The sequence below is a fragment of the Bos javanicus genome, chromosome 14 (assembly GCF_032452875.1).
Source record: "Bos javanicus breed banteng chromosome 14, ARS-OSU_banteng_1.0, whole genome shotgun sequence".
NCBI classification, from domain to species: Eukaryota; Metazoa; Chordata; class Mammalia; order Artiodactyla; family Bovidae; genus Bos; species Bos javanicus.
This window is the reverse complement of record NC_083881.1, coordinates 72423142-72447253: the sequence shown is the minus strand read 5'-3', so window position 1 is coordinate 72447253 and position 24112 is coordinate 72423142. Positions and strand designations below refer to the sequence as shown.

Sequence of the window (24112 nt, the reverse complement as noted above, 5' to 3'; positions counted from 1 at the left end):
CCTTTCCAAGCTTTAGATGTAAATCTCTACAACAGGATGATTATACCTAACTCACCAGGATGAAAGAAGAGATAATCAATTGAGAGCAGAAAGGAGGCAATACCTATTTTAATTTTATCATTTAAAGCATTAAAGCACTAGGTCACTATTCAAAAATGACCTAGTGTAATCACAAAATCTCTTCCGAAAGTCACTGCTGTGCTAAATTATAATCAGTCAACAATACCAAAATATGTGGATGTAAGCTGCAGGTCCCTAAACATTTTGCAGTGGAAAAAAATAAAGAAATAACCACAAGCTAATGTTTTGTGCTTCTTTTCCTCATCTAATTTCATCTGTGGAAGATCACCTAGAGGATAAGCAAAGAGAGAACCAATTATTTCCAAAGATTGGTTTCTCCAAATAAAGGCATCTGTTCCATCCCGGAAATATACACATAAAAGAAAAACAAGACTTTGAAAGTATATGCATTCGTGGTTGATGGCCACATGGCTAAAAAAAAAAATCTGTGATTGTCCAACTGCAAATATGGTCTGGTTGCTGCTGTTCCTCAACAGCTGATATCTCTCTCTCTCCTTTCTTCCCTTTCTTTTCTCCCTCTCTTCTTGCCTCAGAAACGTGTAGAGCTGTTGCTATAGTTCTATACTCCAAATGGTAACTTTTCTAAGTACAGTGAGAAGTTTTGACAATTTTCCATTTTAATTCCCACCTGCAGTCTCTGTGGCTGGCCCTGTCCACAGGTAAAATGAATGGGATGTTAGGATTTAAAGACTTCCAGCGAAGCAGTAGTGAGCTCTAGAACAGAGAAGCCTGGGAGTCAGAAAATCCTGGTTCAGACCCCAGCCCACCACTCACGCAGGGTGATCTTGGGCAAGCGAGGAAGCCTCTAGGAGTGACTTGCAAATGAGCTCACTCACAGGTGAGTATTAAATAAGGCAACATGTGAATGTCACTCCCTGAAGGCATTCACTGGACCTCCTCCACACATACATCTGGCAAATTGAGAGAGAGAGGGAGAAGGAGTTAGAGTATTCGGGAGCAGTTCTCAGCTGAGATCTGTCCAGAAAACAGATATGGCAACCCAAGGAAGGACCAACAGGAGCCCCTGGCACCTAAGGGGTCAAAGGGGGACTTGGAAGAAGGAAAGCTGGGAGTCACAAAGATGGTTTTTAGCTGATCCAAAGGACAGTTCCAGCTCAGAAATATGTCCATGCATACAACACTCTGTGTATAATTTCGGGGAGCTCATCCTTTACAGAAAGTACAGTTATGAGCCATACGGTAAAAAAAGAAATAAAACAGGTTAAAATATGCATTTATGAACACGCAGGTGACGTAAGCACTTCAGTTTGCCCAGGGCTGCTATACATGGGGGTGCTTTTCGGTTGCTAAAACTTAAAGCTAAAATATGGTGGCAATAAACTGTACATTCTATGATATGAGAACACAATAAAAAGGGAGCAAGGGGGAAAGGGACTGGGAAAGAGATGACATGATCTTGCAAACAAAGATTTCACTTTGGTCTTAGCAATGAAATATTTGAGGACAGTATTAAGTAAATAACTGGAATTCAAGGCAGGAACTTTCACCAAATATTTAATAAAGCATCAAAAAGTACCCCCAACTGTTCCAAGCTCCTACCTTTAAGGAGTTTACAGATCAGGAGAGAAGTCTGAATCACATGGATAGCAGAAAAATGTTAGATGTGATAAATTCTATCTTTGAAGAAAAGATAGAAGGTATCTTCTTCAAGGAGATCAAACCAGGCCATCCTAAAGGAAACCAGTCCTGAATATTCATTGGAAAGAATGATGCTGAAGCTCCAATACTTTGGCCATCTGATGTGAAGGACTGACTCATTGGAAAAGACCCTGATGCTGGGGAAGATTGAAGGCAGGAGGAGAAGGGGAAGACAGAGGATGAGATGGTTGGATGGCATCACTGACTTGATGGACATGAGTTTGAGCAAGCTCCGGGAGTTGGTGATGGACAGGGAAGCCTGGCGTGCTGCAGTCCATGGGGTCACAAAGAGTTGGACACAACTGAGCAACTGAACTGAACTGACTTGAAGAATAGAGTTCATGGAAACTTGAATAGTTTCATTAGCAAGACAGGAGAGCACAAAGCAGATTCCCTGTAGAAACAAGTCTTAATTAAGGCTGAGGTGAGGAAGGCTAGCAAATCAGGGGCACTGTCTAACTTGAACATCTGTATATCCCCCAGGTATTAAACAGGACCACACTCTCCATTAAGTATTTGCTGAGTGAAGGTGACTAAGAAGGAACAGCCACACAGAGGGGAAGATCCTACAGGGGGCTTCCAGAAGAGAGTGGTGACCAGTTGGAGAGTGGTCAAGTCAGATGCCAAGTACAAGCAAGTCTTTCTGAAATGATACTGTGCTTCACACACATCATCTCACGCAATCCACCTGACAACCTTATGGGTCATGCCATTATTATCCAGCTGAGAATTATTTCAAGATGAAGAGTATGAGTTTCAACAAGTGGCAAAGCATTGGGGAGTTGGGTCTCTCTACTTCTCCACTTGACTGCTTTCTAGTAGAGAAGAGAAGGGTATCACCTTCCCCAAAGGAAGGGCAGAATCCCAGAACCATCCATCCCAAGCTGATGCTACAGTCTCTAACTTTACAGTGAGTAAAACAGGTACGAGGTCTGCAAAACACTCAAAAGACCAAGAGACATACAACAAAAATTCTCCTTCCAACCCCCAACGCCTCAGCCTCACTTTCTTCCCATGGTGCAGTGCAAGCCGCTCAGCTGTGTCCGACTCTGTGACCCCACGGACTACACAGTCCAAGGAACTCTCCAGGCCAGAATACTGGAGTGGATAGCTTTTCCCTTCTGCGGGGGATCTTCCCAACCCAGGGAGCGAACCTAGGTCTCCCGCATTACAGGAAGATTTTTTACCAGCTGAGCCACAAGGGAAGCCCAAGAATACTGGAGTGAGTAGCCTATCCTTTCTCCAGTGGATCTTCCCGACCCAGGAATCAAACCGGGGTCTCCTACATTGCAGGCGGATTCTTTACCAACTGAGCTATCAGGGAAGCCCCTTCTTCCCATAAAGCAAATACTATTATCAGATTCACATGCACACTTCTCCCACAAATGGAAGCTTTTGTATTACTTTTGTACTACCTTTTTTGTACAAAAGTACCATACTATATATACATTGCTCCCTGCTTTTTTCATTTCACAGTATTTCTCAGGAATGATTCCATATTAACATATATAAATTGGTCTCATTATTTTAAAAACTACAGTTTGGTTACAGAGGAAAAAAGTCTTAAAGATTCAATTCTGACAGCTTTTATCCACAAACTCTGATTTCAGTTTAAGTTCAAAGTGTAAAAAGAATTGCCAGTGTTTTCAAATTAAACAATACTAAACAAAGCAAGGTGAAAGTCCCTGAAATAATATTATATTGGTGAACCAGACCCTGAAAGTCCTACATTTTGTTGTTGTTGTTTCGTCCAGTAACTAAAATTCTTTAAATAGGGGGGACAATTAACAGAGAGCAATTTAATCACAAGAATTGAATACTGCCCCTTAACATACAAAAGGGATTCCTTTACTTTTCCAATAGGAGGCCTGCATTTTAAAACAAAAGATTGTGATCCCACACATGGTAGTATTTTGTTTACAGTCTCCTGATTGTGAAATACACAAAGATGAGTGTATCAATTTTAGTAATATTTAAATTCATTTTTGTTCATCTAATTTAATGTGTATTTGGAAAATGTCACTGTGTGAAAAAAGTATTTGATCTGCAGACAAAGATTGGAGCACTGAATGAATGAAGGTAGGTTCAAAGGCTCCCTTGAAACTCCTATCCCCCAAGAATACTGAGGACAGAGTCTCAGACACACTGCTGTATAATAAGCACAGCCTCCACCCAGCCATCAACTCCCCCTTGACTCCTTACTCTCTGGTCCCTGCCTTCTCTCCTTTACATACCAGAATTGAAACAAATTTTTATAAATTATTCCCTAAACAAAAGTCTAATGCTTGAGATACTTAAAACAGACAGGCTAATCTGGTGGAAAGTTAAAGGTCCAGATCCAGCCCTCCTGATCACATTTTATTCTACCAGGTAGCCTGCAAAATGGAAGAAAACTCAAAAAACAGTTTGAAATCCATGCAAGGAGCCAAAGCACAGAGGGAGCCAAGTCCCAGGACAATCAGTAATCTATCCTCCATGCAAGCACTACTCTTTGAGGAAAATCTACCAAGTGACAGCCCCATTAACATTTCCCAAAGTAGCTGGACCACAAGAGATACCCAGTTGGGTTCTGAGGCTGCTTTCTAGAGGCTGTGACTGTATGAGTCTATGAAGGGTAAGTAAACTGTCCTTTAAACACTGATAGCTCAGTTGGTAAAGAATCCGCCTGCAATGTGGGGAGATCCCAGTTCAATTCCTGGGTCAGGAAGACCCCCTGGAGAATGGGTAGGCTATCCACTCCAGTATTCTTGGGCTTCCCTTGTGGCTCAACTGGTAAAGAATCCACCTGCAATGTGGGAGACCTGGGACCGATTCCTGGGTTGGGAAGATCCCTGGAGAAGGGAAAGGCTACCCACTCCAGTATTGTGGCCTAGAGAATTCCATGGACTGTACAGTCCATGGGGTCACAAAGGGACAGGACTGAGTGACTTTCATTTCCCTTCACTGCCCAAATTCTGGCAAGCTAAATACAATGGACATCGAATCTGGGTGGTCCTCACTTCCCCCTCTCTAAATTCAGCCATATCCAAGTACTAATTATTTTTCTTTGCAATGTCTCTAGCATCTGCCTCGGAGAAGGCAATGGCACCCCACTCCAGTACTCTTGCCTGGAGAATTCCAGGGACAGGGGAGCCTGGTGGGCTGCCGTCTATGGGGCTGCAGAGAGTCAGACACAACTTAAGCGACTTAGCAGCAGCAGCAGCAGTATCTGCCTATTCCTCCTTGTCGCACAAACCCATTTCTGGCCTTTTTTCTACAAATATCTAACATCTAAACTACTGCAAAGTCAGTTCCCTACCTGGCCTTGGTCTTCCCTCATTCCATCCACCCCAATCTGGCCCACCAGAATCAGACCAATTCTTCAGAAACACTTTGCCTGGGTCCATGATTTCCTGTTGCCTTTTTATTTTTCCTGCCCTGGTTTTACTAAGGTCCATTTCACCATGGCATTCTTTGTTCAAGTGACAGATATACACTACCACGGGTGAACCAGACAGCTGGCGGGAAGCTGGTGTAAAGCCCAGGACCCTCAGCTGGGTGCTTGGTGACAAGCTAGACGGTGGAACAGGGGCCAGGATGGGAGGGGGTCCACGTGGGAGGGGACACATGTGTACATGTAGCTGATTCACTTCCCTGGACAGTGGAAACTAATGCAACGTTGTAAAGCAATTATACTCCAATTAAAAAAAAATCCAACTAGAAAACCTAATATATAGAGCATCTGTGATAAAGAACAGAACTATTCTGGTTTCACGGTGCCAAGAGGATGAACAATCAGGGCAGCCTCCACACCACCTCCCAATCCGAAGGGGTCCCACTGGACACAGAAGCTTTTTTAAACTTCTGGTTTACTAAGAAGACAAAGCTTAAATCACATGCCTGGTAGTCCAAACATTTATGATCTTGCTGCTTATTTCCCAAGCCTCACCCAAGGGTCCTCTTCGCTGGATCCACGTTAATTTATTCTCTCTCTACCTCTACCCACCCCACCCAACACACCTCTCCCAAGACCGTTTCCAATCACCATTCTTACTTTATAACTGCCCACAACGCCATTACAATAACATTGCCTTGATAAATCCTACCTCTCTTAAAACAAACTTAAAATTTCAATTCACTCCGAAATCTCATTTATTATACCATTTAACCAGCAAGTAATAAAGCCTCTTCATCTTCTGTAGCTATTTGATTTGTCCTGAGTGGGTTTATCATTCAGTGGGAACTGGGTCTACTACCTGTTCTGTGTCTCTAATGTAGAAAGCATTTGTGATAAAGAACAGAACTATTCTGATTTCACAGTGCTAAGACGATGAACAGAAGGGCCTGAACCCGAGCTGGGCAGCCTCCACGCCACCTCCCAATCCTATGGCAGTATATGGAAAAGTACTGCTACTTTATCTCAGGTTTACAACCAAAAACAAAAACCTTAATTTTCTTTCAAATATTCTAAAAGGTTTCATTACCAAGGCTACCCAAACAACATATGCCTTTAAGACAGTCAAATTAGCTTTAATGGGTTGCTCACTTTATTGCTTCTCATTTATGTTTCTCTCTGATATTTTACACCCACTTTCTCTAGCCGACTCAAAGCCTGACGTGGATAAGTCAATGGTGACTGATCACATTTACTTTCCATTTAGACCTGAACGCACCTAACCTACCCTGATTCAAACAAAAGGATCTGAATTCATTCTCCACATTTGCTTCCCATCAGAGGTCAAGTGTGGATATCATTTCTAAATAAACCTAGCTAGAGATGAGGATGAAAATGTGTGACAGGTAGGCAAAGAGGTTTGGCAATAAAGAATACTTGCCTGACACATGATAAAAGTTACAGAATTCTAACATCACTTGAAAAGAACACTTTCACAGGAAAGAAGGATTACTATATCAGTCTGATAAACACCACAGTTTCAGGCCCAATATCATCTGCTGTTCTTCCCAGCTGTGTTTGCTCATCACTGTGTACATAACATATGCATAGATTCAGAAAATAAACTAGCAGTCTTTCATGACCTGTCTTACAGCTCACATCTCTCTGTATCTTCAGGTTAGGGGAAGGAGTGTAGTACCTCTAGTTTTAACAAAGTGGAGCAACCAGCTTCCTAAGACCTTGTATTTAAAGCACAGTTTGCACCATGCTTACCACAACGTTCAGAGGAGATGACGTCCCAATTGCTAATATTCCACTTGCCAAGTTAGATGTGCATTTGAAATGCTCTCAGCAATGCTGCTGCGCTAGCTTCCTGGCACAACCCTGAAGCCAGTCTTTGCAGGTACCATCATCTACTTTCCTAATACCTCTCTGATCTCCTACCTGCGCGTCCCCAGGTATACTCCCCACAAGGCCTAGCAGAAAGGACGTCCCAAACACTAACATCAGCTACTTTTCTCTCCGGGAGCTCTAATAGAGCTGGCCACAGCTAAGCGCATCGGTGGTCTGGCAAAGTCTCCTCTGTCATTAGTGGCCCCGAAACTCTGGATAGCTTATCTTTAGACAAACTGCCACTACATCTCCTGGTCACATTTTCTCTATTATTTCTCTGATGCAGTATTCAATTCAGTCAAGTCAGGTCTCAACAGTTCACTGCATACATACTTTTAAGACATTCACCTTTGTGGCAAAGAACTTGAATTTGGCCTCCCACCAAATTTCAAATGCCAATGCAAAAACTTTCTACACCAATGAAGCAACAGTGGTTCCTGTGATTTCCATTTCTAGGGACAAATGAACCTGCTGTAACTTCCATGTCCTTCCTCGTAAACAGCAGAAGTTTCCACTGCCATCCTGAATGATGACAAAGGGCTTAATCAAATCAGAAGTATAACAGTGTAATAGTATAATAGTGAAACTAGTGTAATAGTTCCTAAATTCCAAAGAAATCCAGCCCAGGTTCACAATTAGTAACTTCACAAATTAGGATTAAACTTTTAACAAGGTCCATTTTTTAAGTCAAAGTACAAAAATCAGGATCATTGGTAGTCACTGGGATCTCCATCACTTTTAGAAGCGACAGCAGACTGTTCCTTCAGACAACAGTTTCTTGGTCTTTTGCACTTAACATCTGATTCCTAGGCAAATGATAATGTGCTTTGATTGGTTTAAACAAGCTATTACTTACCAGGTTCTCTCCAAAAATGGTTTAAAGAGGTCATTTTCTAAATTTCCAAGTGACTAGGGTCCAAACCTTGAGACTGTGGGGTGCAGGAAAAGCCCGGTAAGCACTAAAGTGAGCCTTTAGTCCCTCAGCCCTGGCCCCAGGCACCAAGTTCACCTTAGGTGAGGTGAGGGGCAAGTATACAGGCTGTTTTATTTGTGCAAGACCTAAAATGTTTCAGTTCCTTCTCACTCTGTAGAAAGATTCTTTCCTCCATCATTCACCTCCGAAAGGACTGTAGTAACAACTAAAATCTCAGACAATCATCTGAGATCCAGGATGGCTATGAGAAAAATGACACACTCTTTCCCACACCTCTTCTTTATAACAAAGAACAGTGGGGAGCTGAGGACATTCTGCACTGATTCTATTTCCCAGTGATATGCAGATTAGTAGTACCCCCAATTCAGAAGTGAAAATATATGGATTTTTTTTTCAATTCCTGAAAGCCTACTCGTAATATGCTATGTAGACCTGTATAGGTGAGAGCTGAGAAGCCTTGTGATCAAAGGGTCTGCCCATCATTTGCTCCTGAAGCTGGAGTGCACCCGAGCACTCCAGTAGCAAGTCAGTGACCGAACTGGAAGGGGAACCTCAGTTTGCCTGTGCTGGGGAAAGCCCACACACAAGGTCCTTCATTTCATAACAGAGTGCTTTACGCTACATAATCAGTTATAAGTTCAAGATGGTCCAGACTCCCTCTCCTCTTAGTCATGACGAGGAAGTGGACCCAGATGTAGAGTGACCAAGAGACGCCTTGTAGAGTGCCTGAGATGGGTCAAGCCACAGGGACTAAGAACGCTGAGCAGAAGACTGCTCTGGAGTGCTGAATGAGACCAACAAAGGGAGAGGTCCCAAGACCGTGTACAGCAGGAAGGTGGCATTCTGATGAGAGAACAGTATTTAGTCATGGATAAACCTGCATCCGGAGGACGAGGGACACAGAGTGCATAAGTGTGCTACGTCGCTTCAGTCGTGTCCAACTCTTTGCGATCCCATGGACCGTAGCCCACCAGGCTCCTCTGTCCATGGGATTCTCCAGGCAAGAGTACTGGAGTGGGCTGCCAAGTCCTCCTCCAGGGGATCTTCCTGACCCAGGGATCGCACCTGCATCTCTTATGTCTCCTGCATTGGCAGATGGTTCTTTACCACTAGCGCCCCCTGGGAAGAGGCATACAGAGTGGCATGCATTTGGGCATATCCTAGGATATCTGCTGGCCAGGAGCCTACTCTGATTCCTAGTTTGGGGGCAAGGGCAAATGTAAGGAAAACAGTGGACGTACAGATCATGACTGCTGAAAAGCACAGAAAGCCCAGTATTCAGAGAACATGTCTCTGCTAGAACTCGGAAACAGAGCAGGTAATTAAATTTGGGGAACATAAGGAAACCTCAGTTTTCCAAATTGGAGCAAAAGGTCAAAGCAGAAGAGCAACTAAAGCTAGTTTTAGAGTGGTGGACTATACCTCTTTGAAATGAAGAAAGTGAAATACTGGTTAATCATTTCCTTAAAATCAGTGATGACACTATATGTGAAGGTGAGTGCCAGGCTCACAGTAGGTCTCTGTCAGCTCCTCTACTTTCTCCCAAGATGAACGACTAGGTGACAGCCCTGGAACACCCAGAGCACACTCAGTCGTCGTCAAAGCCCCGGGTTAAAAGATGAACGCATCTAGTCAATCACATTCCATAAGGCACTGGGAGGTGGTCAGATTGGGACACACGACAGGAAAGCTTTACATCTGTACTCTCCACAGTCAACAAGAGCTGTATCCTAGAGGCCCCATTCACCCAAGTACAGACTTGTCTTAGGGACCCTGGCCAATATGAAGCCCACGAAAACCAACCCGTTTCATGAGTTCCTTTATACAGGTAACCTCAATTAGAACTATCAAAGCAGAGGGATTTTAAGTAGGTCTCTTACAGTTACTGAAAATGTTAGTGGGTGTAAGCAAGACTGATGGTTTTAAGCGTTTTCAAACAAGAGTATCTCACACCTTAAACCTCAACCACAGGGCATTACCTTCTCAGTGGGTCTGATATAAAAGCCTGAACATCACTTGGTAAAGTATGGACATTCTGAAGAGAGTCACAGGAAGCTCTTCCCTGTTCATGTCATATAAGGTACTGAGGCTTCAACACCGATTGTTCGACACAGAAACAACACACTAGAAGATCATATACAAAATGATGGGGCTGTGTCTGTGAAATAAACTTTCTTCACTGATACATGACTCAGGTAACATTTCTTGAGAGTGGCAAAGTGCTTGGTGCTATACCAGCAAATATACCCACCAAGGAATATACCCAGATATCTGAAATTATGCCAGCAACAACATGCCACAACTGGGCTTCAAACTGGGAATTACATTCTTTGTAAGAATTATTCTCAGTTGTACATGTGATCACAAGTATATACAATGTTGTTCTTCAAAAAACCTCTTCTTTTGATTGGTGTGATTGGTGTTTCAAAAGAAACATTTGTTAATATCAAATATGCTAATGTGTCACAGTGTCTGTTTTCCCTTTTATCCATTCTGAAGATATTCTCAGTTTATCTTTGAAGAGTGAGTGTGTCTAGCAATTGAAGTGTGAAGGTACAAGCTATATTGCCTCTAATTGATCCAAAGCAGTGATCAGGTCTCACCCTAGACAAATTACTATACCACAAGTCCACCCAACTGCAATTGTGGATGGAGTCAATATTAAACCTGATCCAAATTTTATAGGTCTTCCTTCTACCTTAATTCTCTATGTCCAGTTTTGCATGACTAGTACTGCCATTTATTTTCTTTCTGTAGGGATTAAAGTATTATTTTTATTATTGCTATTCATGTTAGAGTTCTTTTTAATTAATATTGAGTAATTTTTTAAACATGTCTTTCCTAGAAATGTCACTAGTAAATGCATCCAATTTTTCTCTAATGTGGTGCTTTCCCTGTCCATAAAACTTATTTGATTAGCAGTACTATAGAAGCTAAAGCTTTTGTATGCAGGCACTCAAGCATAATTTAATCATTTTATTTAAGCATGAAAAAATTATTCTGAAAGCCCTGTTAGGTAAAATATCCCTGATTAATTTAAACTTACATTTACAGGTATATTAAAGGTGAAATAAATCACGGAATGCCCAGTATGCAATGGAATAGTGTTAACTTTGTTATAATAGTCAGCAGTAAGTTAAAAATTGCAGTATTCGAGAATGTAAGGAATAACTCTCTCAATTTAACTGCATTTAAACAGGTTACTTTAAAATAAATTTTGTTTTATGTGAAACCATTTTACAAGGATTTCCACCTATGGAAATCTCTTTCATAGTCAAACGAGATGAGGTCCTAATTGCATAATACCATTTATCTGCTGAGGATAAAAGTGCCAACAAATGAAAATGCACATTAGGCAAGAGATTGTCAGAATAGAAAATTGTCTTTTTTATTTTTTTAATTTTTTTTTTGTTTTTTTTTGTTTTTAAATAACCCACTCACATTAACAAAAGACGGCAGTAGCTTCCAAATTATAGGCTGTTATTTTTAGTGGAAGTAGTTCAATATTCATATTGGAGCAGATGTAGCAGTTTAACAAAACAGCTCTTCAAATCCTGCACAAATTGAAAACAGGAAAACTGATTGCATTTTCTCTTATCACTTTCCTTTTCTGAATTGACACTTTTGGCCTTCTGAAAATTTACACATGGCTTTCATCTCAACAGCACCTGCTGATCAAACAGAAACCTAACATTTTCATGAAAATGGTATAAAGGACTAGTTTTGTTCTAAATGTTGTAAAGGGCATCAGTTGCCTAACCTGATGACAAGAACTGCTGGGTATAAGGCATATTCATAATAGTTTTATATTTTCACTAAACTTTAAAAAATACATTAAGTCCCTTCTGGTTTCTTCCATGTTCACTTTTCATACAATTCAAATTTCTTTGACTCAAGGTCTGCCTAAAATTTAGTTTTATTACGCAAAGACTATGCAAAATGTGTAAAAGGGTAGATTACACTAAGACATAGAACACTGAGTATTTTCTCTGTCACTGCTTAGAATACACATGTGTATCTATACATACTGCTTTCTATTCAGTCACATGAATGTAAAATATACACATTCTGCTTTCATATTCCACCCACAGAAAAAGGAAAGCCAGACCCTATTTTTGAAGGGGACTTACACATTTCTTTAAACAGATACAGATTTAGCAGGTGCTTGAATACCCCCAACTGGAGAAAAATGGATGTCACCTGAGCACAAACTATCTAAATGATTCAATGTAAATATCTCTGGGAAGGTAAAGCTTGAAAATGGGTATTCTTACATGTAAAATACAAGGACTGATAGCTAAGTAGCTCCTCAGATTTTCAAATAAAAGTATATCACGTATTTATCTGATACACCTGATTCTAAGTAAAATTAAAGATGTCCCTAAGAAATGTTCTCTGTCAGTTCACTAGCAAAAGATCTCTGCCCTTCTGAAGGATTCCAGGCTGTCTATTCCCATTCTGCCTAGGTGACAAGGTAACCCCAGGCAGAAATGACATACAGTAAATACATGTGCCACTCTGGCCAGTTGGACTGTGAATTTCAGTGTTTCATCATGCTCACTGAGGCAACAGCAAACCTGAAATGTCAATATGTTCAGTCAATGGAAGTGAAATAATGGGACTCTATTGTCTTACCCAATCGATCTGCTGCTGTCAACAAGGAAACATGCCCCCCTGCCTTTAAACAAATTTTAATTAGGCTCTTAGTTACTGGATCATATTTACCTATGAAAATAGTTATCCTGACTATGTGTAGGAAGCAAAACAATTGTTTTCCCACTTTTACCCATTTTAAAAAACCTTTTAAGGTTGCTACTATAATTTTTAAACACATTCAAGTGTATTAAACATGTTTCAAATTAAACAGGTTTATTAAACATTTTAAAATTATTTTCATTTTAAACCAATTCCAATGGGGGGTGGGGAAATCCCATAGTTTAAATTCAACATGCAAATCTACCTTACAGACTTGATTTTTGTTCCCTCTGCACCTAGTTGAAATCATACTATAAAATCAACTAATTTCACATTAAAAGTAGGTTTCATTTGCTCTTCTTACTCATCCAAGTACTACCATTAGCATCAATTTACCACTCATTCAAAACATGTCACACCGAACCAAACACAAATGATCAATTCCAAAAGCCTCAACCGATTTTACTCGGTTTATCAATCCTACAAATAAGGGGTAAATGAAACTCTCGTTATAAGAAGGGAGACGGTGCTAAGGAGGGCAGGAGGTGGGGGTGAAAAGAATATAAGGCATTCAAGCCATCCGATTTTCCCTTAAGTTCTACAGACTTTGAATGCAAAGAAGGAACACAGTCTCACCTTAACATCAAAATAAAAAGGAACTAATCAAGTTGTTAAGCAGCTTCTTCTTTCCCCCTCTTCATCCAAAGGCTTCAGCATCCCATCAATATCGTAATCCATTGTCCCCCACCCCCCCCCCACCCCCGCCCTTTATCCAGTCTCCTTTAAACCTATTTAGAATGGCAAAAAAAAAAAAAAAGAAACCCAAGGAAAGATAAGGCCCTCCGGTAATCTCACCTCGGTGAGTCCTGTCTGGATAGCAGAGGTGATGGGAGATAGCGGCCAGGCCAGGGCTGATGCCAGCTCCTCACCCCACACAACAAAAGGGAGATTTCTCTTTCCTCCCTCTGCTAATCTTGAAATGTAAATTCTCTCCGCCAGCTAAGAGGAGCGACAGATAACATGGTACATCTTCACTTCTCCCGGTCTTATCGACTTCTGAATCGTTCGGGAAGGGGGAGAGGAAAAGAGAAAGGCCGCCTCCCCGCGCCCCCCTGCATCCCGCCCCCCACCCCTCCCCTCCTCCCGGCCCGCCCCCCGGCCCCCGGCCCCCCCGGCCGCCGAGATTACCTTCTGGCAAAGCAGCGCAGGAGAGGCGGCCGCCGCAGCGCAGGCGGCCCCCGGACCGCGGCTTTGTATTCATTAAACACACATCGGAGCTTATCAGAAGTCAGAGGCTTGTCGGGATGGCACATTGTGTGTGAGTGAGTGTGCGGGCGCACGAGGGAGCCGAGCGGAGCCGGCGTGCATCGGGGTGATTACAATATCAGCAGGGCCCAGATGGAGGCAGGAAAATAAACAGAGGGTGCGTGTGAGACGGCGCGGGAGAGGCAGGGGAAGCGGGAGAGAGAGAGGGGGGACGGGAGACGCGGGCTGCAGCGAAGGAGCAGGGACCGGCAGGGCAGGGGCGGAGGGTTCGGGGGACACGGGGGGCGAGCGAGGCGCCCCCAGGCTAGCCGGGGCTGACCTGTCTCCCCTCCCCCCCGCGTCTGTCCCCACCCGGAGAGAGAGCGGGGGGAGTCCAGACTAGCAAACTGCCTTTTTCCCTTGCTCCAGGGATGGCGGAGGGGGGCAGCTGGGATGCTAACATTCCGGGAGGTTCTGTCAAGGTCAGAGGGGAATCCAGAGCCCGCTTTTTGCAGGAGCTTAACAACGAGACAGTCACCGTGTGACCTCCATCCAGACAGACCCAAGTTGCCCAGCAAACCCAGGGAGTCCTCACGGGCAGCGACACAGCCCTTCCCGACCGACCTCAAGTGGGAGTTCTCGTCCCTTTCTTGGCTGGCCCCAAGACTAGATTCCAACCCCTGCCCACATCCACAGAGATGGCTGTGAGGCGGATACAAACGCTGGCATCTCCCTGGGCTTGTCAAGGTGGTCCCAGCGGAAACCTCGCGTGGCCAGCGGCACCGGGAGAAGACGCACTTGTGACTGGGAGCTACAGGTGACTCCCAGACACCTGCTCCACCTCCAGAAACTGTGCCGGCGGTGGGGGCTCCTTGTGTGTACATCTGAGAGTCTATTTTGGAGGTGGGAATTTGAAATCGAGGCAATCAATCCCGGTTTGAGCTTGCCTCCACAGCTCTTCTCCCCACCCCAGAGCCAGGGAATCAATCAGACACCAAGCAGGGAGCTAGCGCTCCTCCCAGTCCAGAGTGCCTCTTCCACCCCCATCAGGGTCTGCAGGGAGGTACACCTGAGTGGTCTCCTGGGAGCCCCCTTTCCCCTTTTAAATGCACCCGTCAGCCAACGTGAACATCTGATCAGATCCTTAATGGAGTGCAAATAATGCAGCAAAGAAGGTTATTTTATTGGGGGGGGGGGGGTGCGGAAAGGGAGTATTTGGTCATGTTGCATTTCAAGGCACTGAAGCTTGGTTAAGAAGCTCATGTCAGTATGAAGAGTGAGTTCAGAATAAATAAGCCAATAAACTCCAGAACTGTTCTTGACATACACTGTAGCCCCTGCTGCAGTGAAACTTCAGATTGTAAAACAGTTTATGCATGGGGGCTCGATAGTTTGGGGTGAGGGGAAATAAGGCTGGTGATTAGAGAAAAACACCAACACCAAAGTGCAAGAGACCTAGCAGCCACCTCTGAGAGGAGACAGATCTGAAGAAGACCTTAAGAAAATCAGGAGAGGCAGGGGTCACAAAGAGGGGGCCAACTGAGCCCCTGAACCACAACAGCAAACTGTTGAATCAAGCACTCCCCTCCAAACCACTTGGATTCAGTGCTCAAAAAGTTTTATGAGCAGTTGGACCCTCTGGCCCCCAAGCTCCCACACACCCCAAGAAAACAATTAAGGGAAACCTGATAGGTCAGGTAAAGTGCAAAAAGCTAGGCGTTGGTGCAGGAAGGGCATGTGTGAAAAATCTTGTCATGCAGTGAATGTCAGATGAAAAGGGCTCTGCCACAGTCCACCAGTAATCCAATCATGTGGAAAACCTCGGGGTATCACTGAGAAGAGAAGGAGGTACTACTTCCCCGTAAATCTTCAAAAAGTGAGCAGGTTCAATAGTTATAGAAGGGTGCAAGGAGAGGGAGGAGACCATTTGGCAGGAAATGTTACCAAATCGAGTGCACTCTAAATGAGTGAAAATCTGTCATCCTTACATGTTTTAAATGTAACAACAGATTTCTAGAGTATCATTATAGCTCTCATAAAGAGTCACCTTTCACTTTTTCTCTAGCTGCTATAGAAACCTGCATTCAGGATAACCAGGTGCAATCACATATACCTGCCCCTTTATTACATATTAGTTAGATCAGTTTGGACAAAGACTACAGACACATGTTTATAAATCCAATGCAAGTCTAGGAAGTAAAAAATACAACATAGAAACGCCAACTGATTTTTCCATTACATGTGATTTGAAAAAATGCTATTTATAAAACAAACAAAGCCCTACTACTTCCACAGAAAAGGCTTACATTTTTCTTTAAAAAGCATCCAGACACTGAAGGTATGAAGAAAACTGCACAAAAGCTTATCTGCCAGGGTTCTTGTTTTGTAAAGGCATACTAGTTCTATTACTACCTTGTTTGTTCACTGACTTTTGGCTCACAGTTACAGAAAAGATCAACCAATTCTCAAATGGGAAGAATCCATGACTTTCTTCCAAAGCAAACACTTTGCTGCAAAGCTTTCAATTTAGAAAAAAGCAATATAATAATCAAGAAGAACAATCACAGAATAAGTGTACAACAGGAAGTGGTTTCTATCATCACAGCTGTCTTAAAGGCCAGGCTGGAGACTAAAAATCTTAATTTCAACTAGTTCTTTTCTTAATAATAGGTTACCTTCCTATAAAAGCAAGAAGTCCATCTGTCTCAAGCAGATAAGTTTTGAAGCATTAATTCAGATAAAAATCTACCATTTTCTTTGAGTATGTGAATTCTAGTGTGCTATAATGTGAGAATTCCAACATATGACCATTATGGCATAATATCTCATTGCTCAGCTTGTCATTATTTCATTTGTAATTCTTATGTTAATTATGTTCATAATTACTATAAACAGATGTGGTAGAGATTCATGTGACCTTTTATTGCAGAATGAATTCCTCACTCATTTTGCTTTAATTTCTCATGTATGTGAAACTGAAATGCAAAAAAAAAGCTTTCAGATTTCCTAATGTTTTATATGTATAAGTTAAAACCTACCTTCTACTTCATCTGCATTTCAAAATACTAGAATATTCTTAACATTTAAGCTGCTTTACAGCACATTTTAAAATTGCACACTGAATCTCACTGCTGCTCACTAAATTGTAGCTATGGACGCCAAACAAAGACTAGCATCCATGTCTAAGTTGTTTGTCTTTTTTTTTTTTTTAATATCAAAGGTTAATGCAGCAGAATTGTGCTTCAAAACCAAGTGCCTAGCAGCTACATAGCAATTTATTCACTCATAACTCAACCATCACCCTCTTTACATAAAACACATTTACAATAAAATCTGTATGGATTTCATTAGCTGAAAACCTCCTCGAATTTCATTTCTTTGGCCCTAATCTATAATTAGTGTGGACAGACAGGTGCAAACCCTTCTCTTCTACAGATGGCTACTGGAAATGGTGCAAAGTAGCTCCTTCTGTTTAAACAACACAGAGATAACCTGCTCTGTCTTATCACTTACAATTACCTCCATTAAACTGAACTAATGTTTGCTTTAATAAAATGTTCACTGTTCTTTAAACATTATTTAGGAACTCTTATATTAATGGCTGTAAAAAAGTGAAGTTGGAACGTGTCTCTTTAGATAATAAAAAATAACTTATTCTGGATGAAATGTTCACATTGATGGTATTTTAGTTGACTTAACATTTGTCAGTTATTTTGCATAAAAGGGTCAAATATGGTATTTTTAAAAGGCATCTTGGTGACAAATTATTTAACAAGTAAAGAAATTCAGAACTATGAAATGTTTAATTTCTTTATTATAGATTTTAACTTATTGAACTTCTAAAATCCTAGATTGTTTTCAAAGAGTATTTATGTTAACCTAATTTTATGTATTTAACTTCTGATGGATTCTGAAAGTTGTATGAAGGCATCATTTTAAGGCACATTTTAAAAATTAACCATGCATGCAGTGCACTCTGTAAGCACATGGTTAAAAATAACACCATTTCATACTAAATAACCTCTATAAAGCCAGAGATCTCTTCACCCTGCTTCTGCTATCAATAAAGTCTGTGGATCACTAGATGATGAATAAGGTGTCCCTAAAACAAAGAACTTTTAAATGTCCAAACATCAACATATAGCTTTTCTCACTGAACCTACATAACTTACAGTAATAGACTCCAGTAAAATGCAACTGAATCGTTTTTTTCACATGCAAATCCTGCAGGTGCCAATTTTTGAGACTGCTTTGCTATGAAGGGCTATGCTGCCTGCATAAAACCTCAATGAAGAAGGGTTTGCATTCAGTGCCTGTCAGCTGATGTTCATATCAAAGAAGTGAGAAACAGGATTTGACAGTGAAGAATGTCCTAACCTGACAACCACTGACCAGCATTCCTATTGGAAGCATTTCTTTCTCGTGATCCCTTTTCAATGTTGGAAAAAAAGAAAAGTTTTTTTTTTTTTCCACAATAAAAAAAGCTTCTATTTTTATAATAAAATAAATGATAATGGCACCTTACATTTGTGTACTTCTTTCCTATTTATGAAGTGTTCTTTGATCTGCAAATATTTATACTAACATCCTGGATGGAAGAATTCATCATTAGAATCTAGCATCAAGAACAATATTTTACTTTTCTTCAGAAGGGGGAAAATGTAAAAATATAAAGCTGCAATCTTGTAGCTGCAACATGTACTGTCCTACCATTTCCAGCAGCTTGCAACTTGATAGGGCAGTTTGCTTTGTACTACAAGAAGAATGTGTCTTATTATGAAATGATCCTTTTAAGGATCATTTTTAAATCAAATTATTAGCAGATATTAGTGAGTCACAGAGACTAAAGCTATAAAGCATTTCAAAGATTTCTGGTCTGCTTTGAGCTGTCCAAACATTAAAGAAAAAATACACCATTTTTCCCACTTCTTTTATTAGATATGAACTGGACACTGGAGAAACTCCATACTCAAACACTCCCACTCAGTATTTAGCATTTCAAATAAAGTGACTGCTGTCTAAATGGTTTACAAAAAATTATGAATTCTTACACAAAGTCTTCTAACATAAAGTTCTTCTCTTAGTATGATCGCAGATAAAGTCAGCTTTTATACACCCAGAATGAGCCTGATTCCTTGATTATTTCGTGGAAATTCTTTCTTTTGAAAGAATAAGCCAAAGAAATGCTAAATACAGTACAGATAAAGCAATGTTAGACTTCAACTTCCTCAATATCCTTCCTGGCTGCAAAAGATGCCTAGGTCAAACACTGGGTGAGACTGTCAGCTGTCCCTTTAAAAATAACCACCCATAAAAAGAAAGAAAAGAAAAAGAAAATCAGACTGTCCCATGCATGCTACCTGAAAGCCCCTACAATGGTAAAACTAGAATTGACATTAAGAATAAACAATGGGGAAAGATCCAGAGAATCATAAATTTGCTTCTCTTTGTACACATCACATCTGACATAAGCATCTGGGTTTGGTCCAGGATGGTTTAAGAAACAGTTCTGTTTATTCACCTTTTCTAAGGAACTGGATGACAGGAGAGACTGGGCACAACAGAACGCTCACATGGTCCAGGCAAAAGGCTGCAAAAAACTAAGAAGACCCCGGACACTAACGGTTTATCACTGAAAAGCTGATCAATTTGTATTCTAGCGAGTGTGGACTCACTGGGCACAGACCCAGTTTCACTCTTGTTCTATGCAAAGGGAGAGTTATGACAATCAAAGCCACTGGGAGCACTTAAAAATGGTGCACATGTTTAAAAGGAGACGGGGTGGGGGGGCGGGGGACCTGTAAAACAGATTTCAGTTCACACAGAAGGTAGAAAAAGAAAACGCCTTGGTCAGCAACCCAACCTTTATCAGGGGATGAATCAATTTGCAGCTGCTGTGGACAGCCATTTATATCAAGGCCCTGGGCAGATTAATTAGAGGGAGCGAAATTAAAAATTCAAGGGGGCCCAGAGTGACATGAAGCACATCAAGTTGCTCTGGAGTGGCTTCCCCCCCAACTCCTGACCTTCACTCCCCGGCCCTGGACTCTGGGACTGGTCTTCAGGAGCTCCTCCGCGGGGGGCACTGGCTATTCCTGAAAGTGACACTCTGGTGCCAGGCTAAGGCGAGTTGGGCTTTAAGATGCCCAGATCTTGAAGAATAGCTGTGCTCAAAAGATTTCAACAGCCACGACGCTTTGCAAGGAATAAGGAAAACAAGAGCTGCAAGGCTCCGCAGCCAAATCCTCCGAACTTGAAAAGCTCGGCGGGGTGGGGTGGGGGGGAGGGAATCGGGCTATTTTTAGTAACAGTCTGGGTTCACATCCTACTTCCTGGAATCTGTACTCAAACTTTTCCAAGGGTTGACTTACCCCACCCCAACCTCCATAAAAAGTTTCAAAAAAAAAAAAAAAAAACGGATTTAAGCGTCTTGTACCCACAGAATTGTCTTTCCTAAGGGGGGTCCTGGCCAGCGTCAGATCCGCCCAGGGAGAGGGGTCTGGGTGCACCGATCACCCCAGTCCTTTCTGTCCCCCCAAGAGAGCGCTGGGGCCGGGTAAACGAATTGCATCCCCGGGACGCGGCTCCCCGTCCGGGCTCCGCCTGGCGGGGTCTCCGCTGCCGAGCACAAGGCTCCCCATTCTGAAGAGGAGACGGGGGCCCCCATCGAGGCTGCGCAGGGAACCCCCAAAGGGCCAGGGCGCCGAAGCCTCCGGCGCGCGGAGGTCTGGGCCGCAGGGACGCTGCCCACCCAGCCCGGGCGGCAAAGCCCTAAGCCCGTCGCGGATGCCAGACTCGGATCGAGAGACCTCACTGGAGTTCGGGGGCGGGGGGCTTGGCCTGTCCTCCAGGGGCTTCCCACCCGAGCACCCCGCGTGCCCAAGAAGACCAGGGCGAGTTCGCAGGGTGGGCACAAAGCGCCCGAGGACTGCTCTAAGGACCCCGAGCGCAGTTGCCACCGGGTCTCAAAAGTTAAGATTCCTCCTCCTCGCTTGATGCCAGAGCTAAGTTTTCCCACCATCAAAAGCAGACTTTCCAGTTTAAAAAAATATTGAAAAAAAAAAAAAATGAGGGTCCAAGGCCACCTGCCACCCTCACCCTGGGTACCTTGCCCGGGGGTTCGGTCGGGGGTGGGTGGTGGGACTAATATAATCTTCCAGCTCTCATATCGTCATGATGGAGAGAAAAGAAAAAGGGGGCAGCAGTGCGGAGAATCTGAGAGTGAAAACGGCACCCCCGGCTGCCCCTTGAAGTTCAGTGTCACCGCAGCGGGCAGTGACTCGCGAGGCTCCTCTTCGCCCCGGTGCGTGGCTCTATAGTTCAGCGACGGAGACAGCCCGGAGCCTCCCGGCCGAACAACCCAAACGAATGGGACGGTCACCAGAATGAGAATTAATACCAACAACCAGGGCACCCCCCCACCCCGGTGTCCCCAGTCCCCGCCCGCCCGCGGGCACTTACACTGCACAGGGCCGGAGAGTCCCACCATCCGCCACCGGCTCCGAGGTGCCAGGAAAACTTGCCGTCTTCTCGGCCGGCCCGCGGGGCGAGGGGCCGAGGGCGCGGCGCCTCTCCTGGCCCCCGAAGGGCCGGCGCGTCCAGGACCGCGGGCCCGCGCGCGCGCTCGCCGCGAGGCCGCCGGGCACCGATCACCGCGAGCCGCGGGGCGAGGAGCCCGGGGGTCGGGGCCGCCGGCCAGACGCCGCCTCCACGCGGAGCAGCCCCGGACGCGCCGCGCGCCGCTCCTCCCTCCCTGCCTCCCGCCCCTTCCCTGCGGTCGCCGCGGCGGCAGACGAATGGGATGCGGGGCGCGGGGAAGCGCCCCTGTCCCGGGCGGCGTCTGCGTCGGCCTCGCGCGCCCTCGCTCACTCTCGAGGAAGGCGACGCGCGCGGGGCGGCGGGGCGGCCGCCGGGCAGCGGGGGCGCCGCGCGCTGGGCGCCGAGAGCGCGCGCGCCCGCGCCCGGGGCGCCGCAGCCGCTCCCCGGGGCCGGGAGGAGGGCCCGCGGCGGCGGCGGGGGCGCGGGCGGCAGGCGGGGGAGGTGGGGGACATCGGTGTCGTGCGGGGGTCACGGGGGTCAAGTGTAAGTTAACAATGGGCTGGCCCGGCCGGCCGGGGCGCGCGGGCGCGCGGGCCGCCTCTCTCCTGGCCTCGCCCTCTCCGGTGAAGGCTGGACGTGGGGCCGGCTCCCTAGTGATGCTTTCCCGGGGCCCCCGGCGCCCTGCAGTAACCCAAGACGACCACTTTCCCCGGCCATCTGGAGCGCTCCTGGCTGCCCTGCCTGCGTCTCATCACTGGCTGGAGACACAGCTCTGCGAGCCATCAAGCCCTGCTCAGATCTCCTCTCTCTTAATCCCCTTCTGTTAGCTGATTTCCAGACTGACTATTTGCTTTCGCATTAGATAATAGCCTTAGAGAAAACAATTATCATTTTCTTTTTCCCTTTGTTTTTATACTTCTCCCATAGTATGCCATGAAGAGGGTCCCCTTTTCTATCTCACGGTGTTTGTTTGTTTGTATTTATGGGTTATATCCCCCCTCCCGCAGACATTAATATCAATCCTGGGGGTGGGGGTGTCCCTGGAGAAAAAGATAGGGTGAAAGAATTCCAGTTATTTCCAAAGTAAATAAATAATCTCGCAGTGAACAGAACTGACAGTTTGTACAGAGCAAAAGGGGCTTGGATAATAATGAAAATATTAATATGTAGGTCAAATATGATCAGATAATGGCTGGTGATGATGAGTAAAATGAAATCTTTCAAAATTATTATGGAACAGTGCCATGACTGCAAATGTTATTATATTTAGTGTAACAATTTGAAATCCTGCTCTAAACCATGTTTGTTTGTTTTTTTTTTTCTCAACTGGCCTACATCAGTGCAACATATCCTGTGTGTGTGTTTCTAAATTTCGTCTTTACAAAGGAAAAGATGTTTAAGACAGAGTCAGAGTGGGCCTGATGAGACGTTGGTAGGTTTTTTTTTTTAAATGGTGCTTCAGATATTTAGTAGTAAGAGCCCTTCCCCCATCCTTTTAAATCCAGCTGGAGCTTCCAATTCTGAAGTCTTCTCAGATTTTACTCATTTTTTGCAATTCATTTGCAGAAAATACTCATTGTACATTCTGCCCTCTCTTTGGGACATTTGACTAATGAATTGTAATGGATTAATGAATTGTAATGTTAAGTCTTGATATTTGATATTTTTAATTTGAATCTCAAATTTTATCAAGTTGTACATTCTATAGTAATTTCTGCATTACAGCTCTTTATTTTTTGCTCTCCTTAGCAGCATTAATAATCTTAAAATATAAAATTTTTTGTATACTTTAACTCCATTGTATAGGAAATTGTCAAAGCTTACTTATATTTTCCTTAAAGAATCATGAACACTTTAATATGTAATTATTCTATTACATGTGTTATTTCTTTTGTCCCAAAATTGAAAAGCAACAATTTAGATACCAGGACTATATATTTATTCTTATTTAAATTAATAAAATGAAATCTGAATCAGGAATGATTCTTGTGAAATAGTGCTACTTCTAAAATCATATTGTAAGGCTTAGAAATAAATCAACAAGTTTTAGGATGTAAAAAATAGGGGGAGAAATAAAATATACATATTATGCTATATTTTTCTTCTTTTTGTAAATTGTGCCAAAGTAGGTGTGAAATTATGATAGAAACATTAAACTTCAAAATCAATGGAAAACAACTTGCAAGAAATCAAAAACAGTTTTACATTTTCAGGCCATATTCACAACACAAAGGCATATATTTAAATCATGTTTTATAAGATTCTACAAAGCTTATGGGATTCTCCCTTTTGGTCATCCTTCAGTAAAAATAATAATCATTGTTCTAGTTGTACTTCTTTTCTTAAAAAATTAACATTTTCTACTCAGTTTGACTTCACATCAGATAGAATGTCACTAAATCTTAGAGTTTTTAAAAATTCTGATAAGAGCAGGTGAAGAATATACATCCTGAGGCTGAGGTATAGTGACTCAATATATTCTTTAATCCCACTTCCCACTTCCTTTAAAGGCCTGTGTCCTGCAAGATGTAGAACACAGTTTTCTGTAGAGTTTGGCCTTCTATTATCTCCTGACTCCTCTATTTGGAGCAAATCGTAGCACTGGGACCAACTCAAGTGTGAGGTGATTCCTGAATTGTAAAATCTAGGAAAATAAAACAGTAAATGGGAAGGGAGGGGCTCGTTCATAAGAG

The 24112-nt window shown here is 43.3% G+C and overlaps 1 protein-coding gene and 1 long non-coding RNA gene across 4 annotated transcripts in view; one reads left to right on the top strand and one right to left on the bottom strand.

Moving 5' to 3' along the window:
• RUNX1T1 (RUNX1 partner transcriptional co-repressor 1) overlaps positions 1-21719 on the bottom strand; it is a 155845-nt gene extending 134126 nt beyond the window's left edge. The window contains exon 1 of one of the 3 annotated variants that reach the window (XM_061439395.1): positions 21342-21719. In XM_061439395.1, the coding sequence (XP_061295379.1) occupies positions 21342-21369 (28 nt within the window). In that variant the 5' untranslated portion in view covers positions 21370-21719. Of the gene's footprint in view, positions 1-13490; positions 13742-21341 lie in introns of those variants that run through there. The other 2 variants (XM_061439392.1, XM_061439393.1) reach the window with 2 other exon arrangements.
• Positions 13697-18404, top strand: LOC133260731 (uncharacterized). Its single transcript, XR_009740944.1, has 2 exons — positions 13697-14058; positions 18111-18404. It is a non-coding gene; the product is annotated as an uncharacterized LOC133260731 (long non-coding RNA).
• Positions 21720-24112: the final 2393 nt, after the last annotated feature.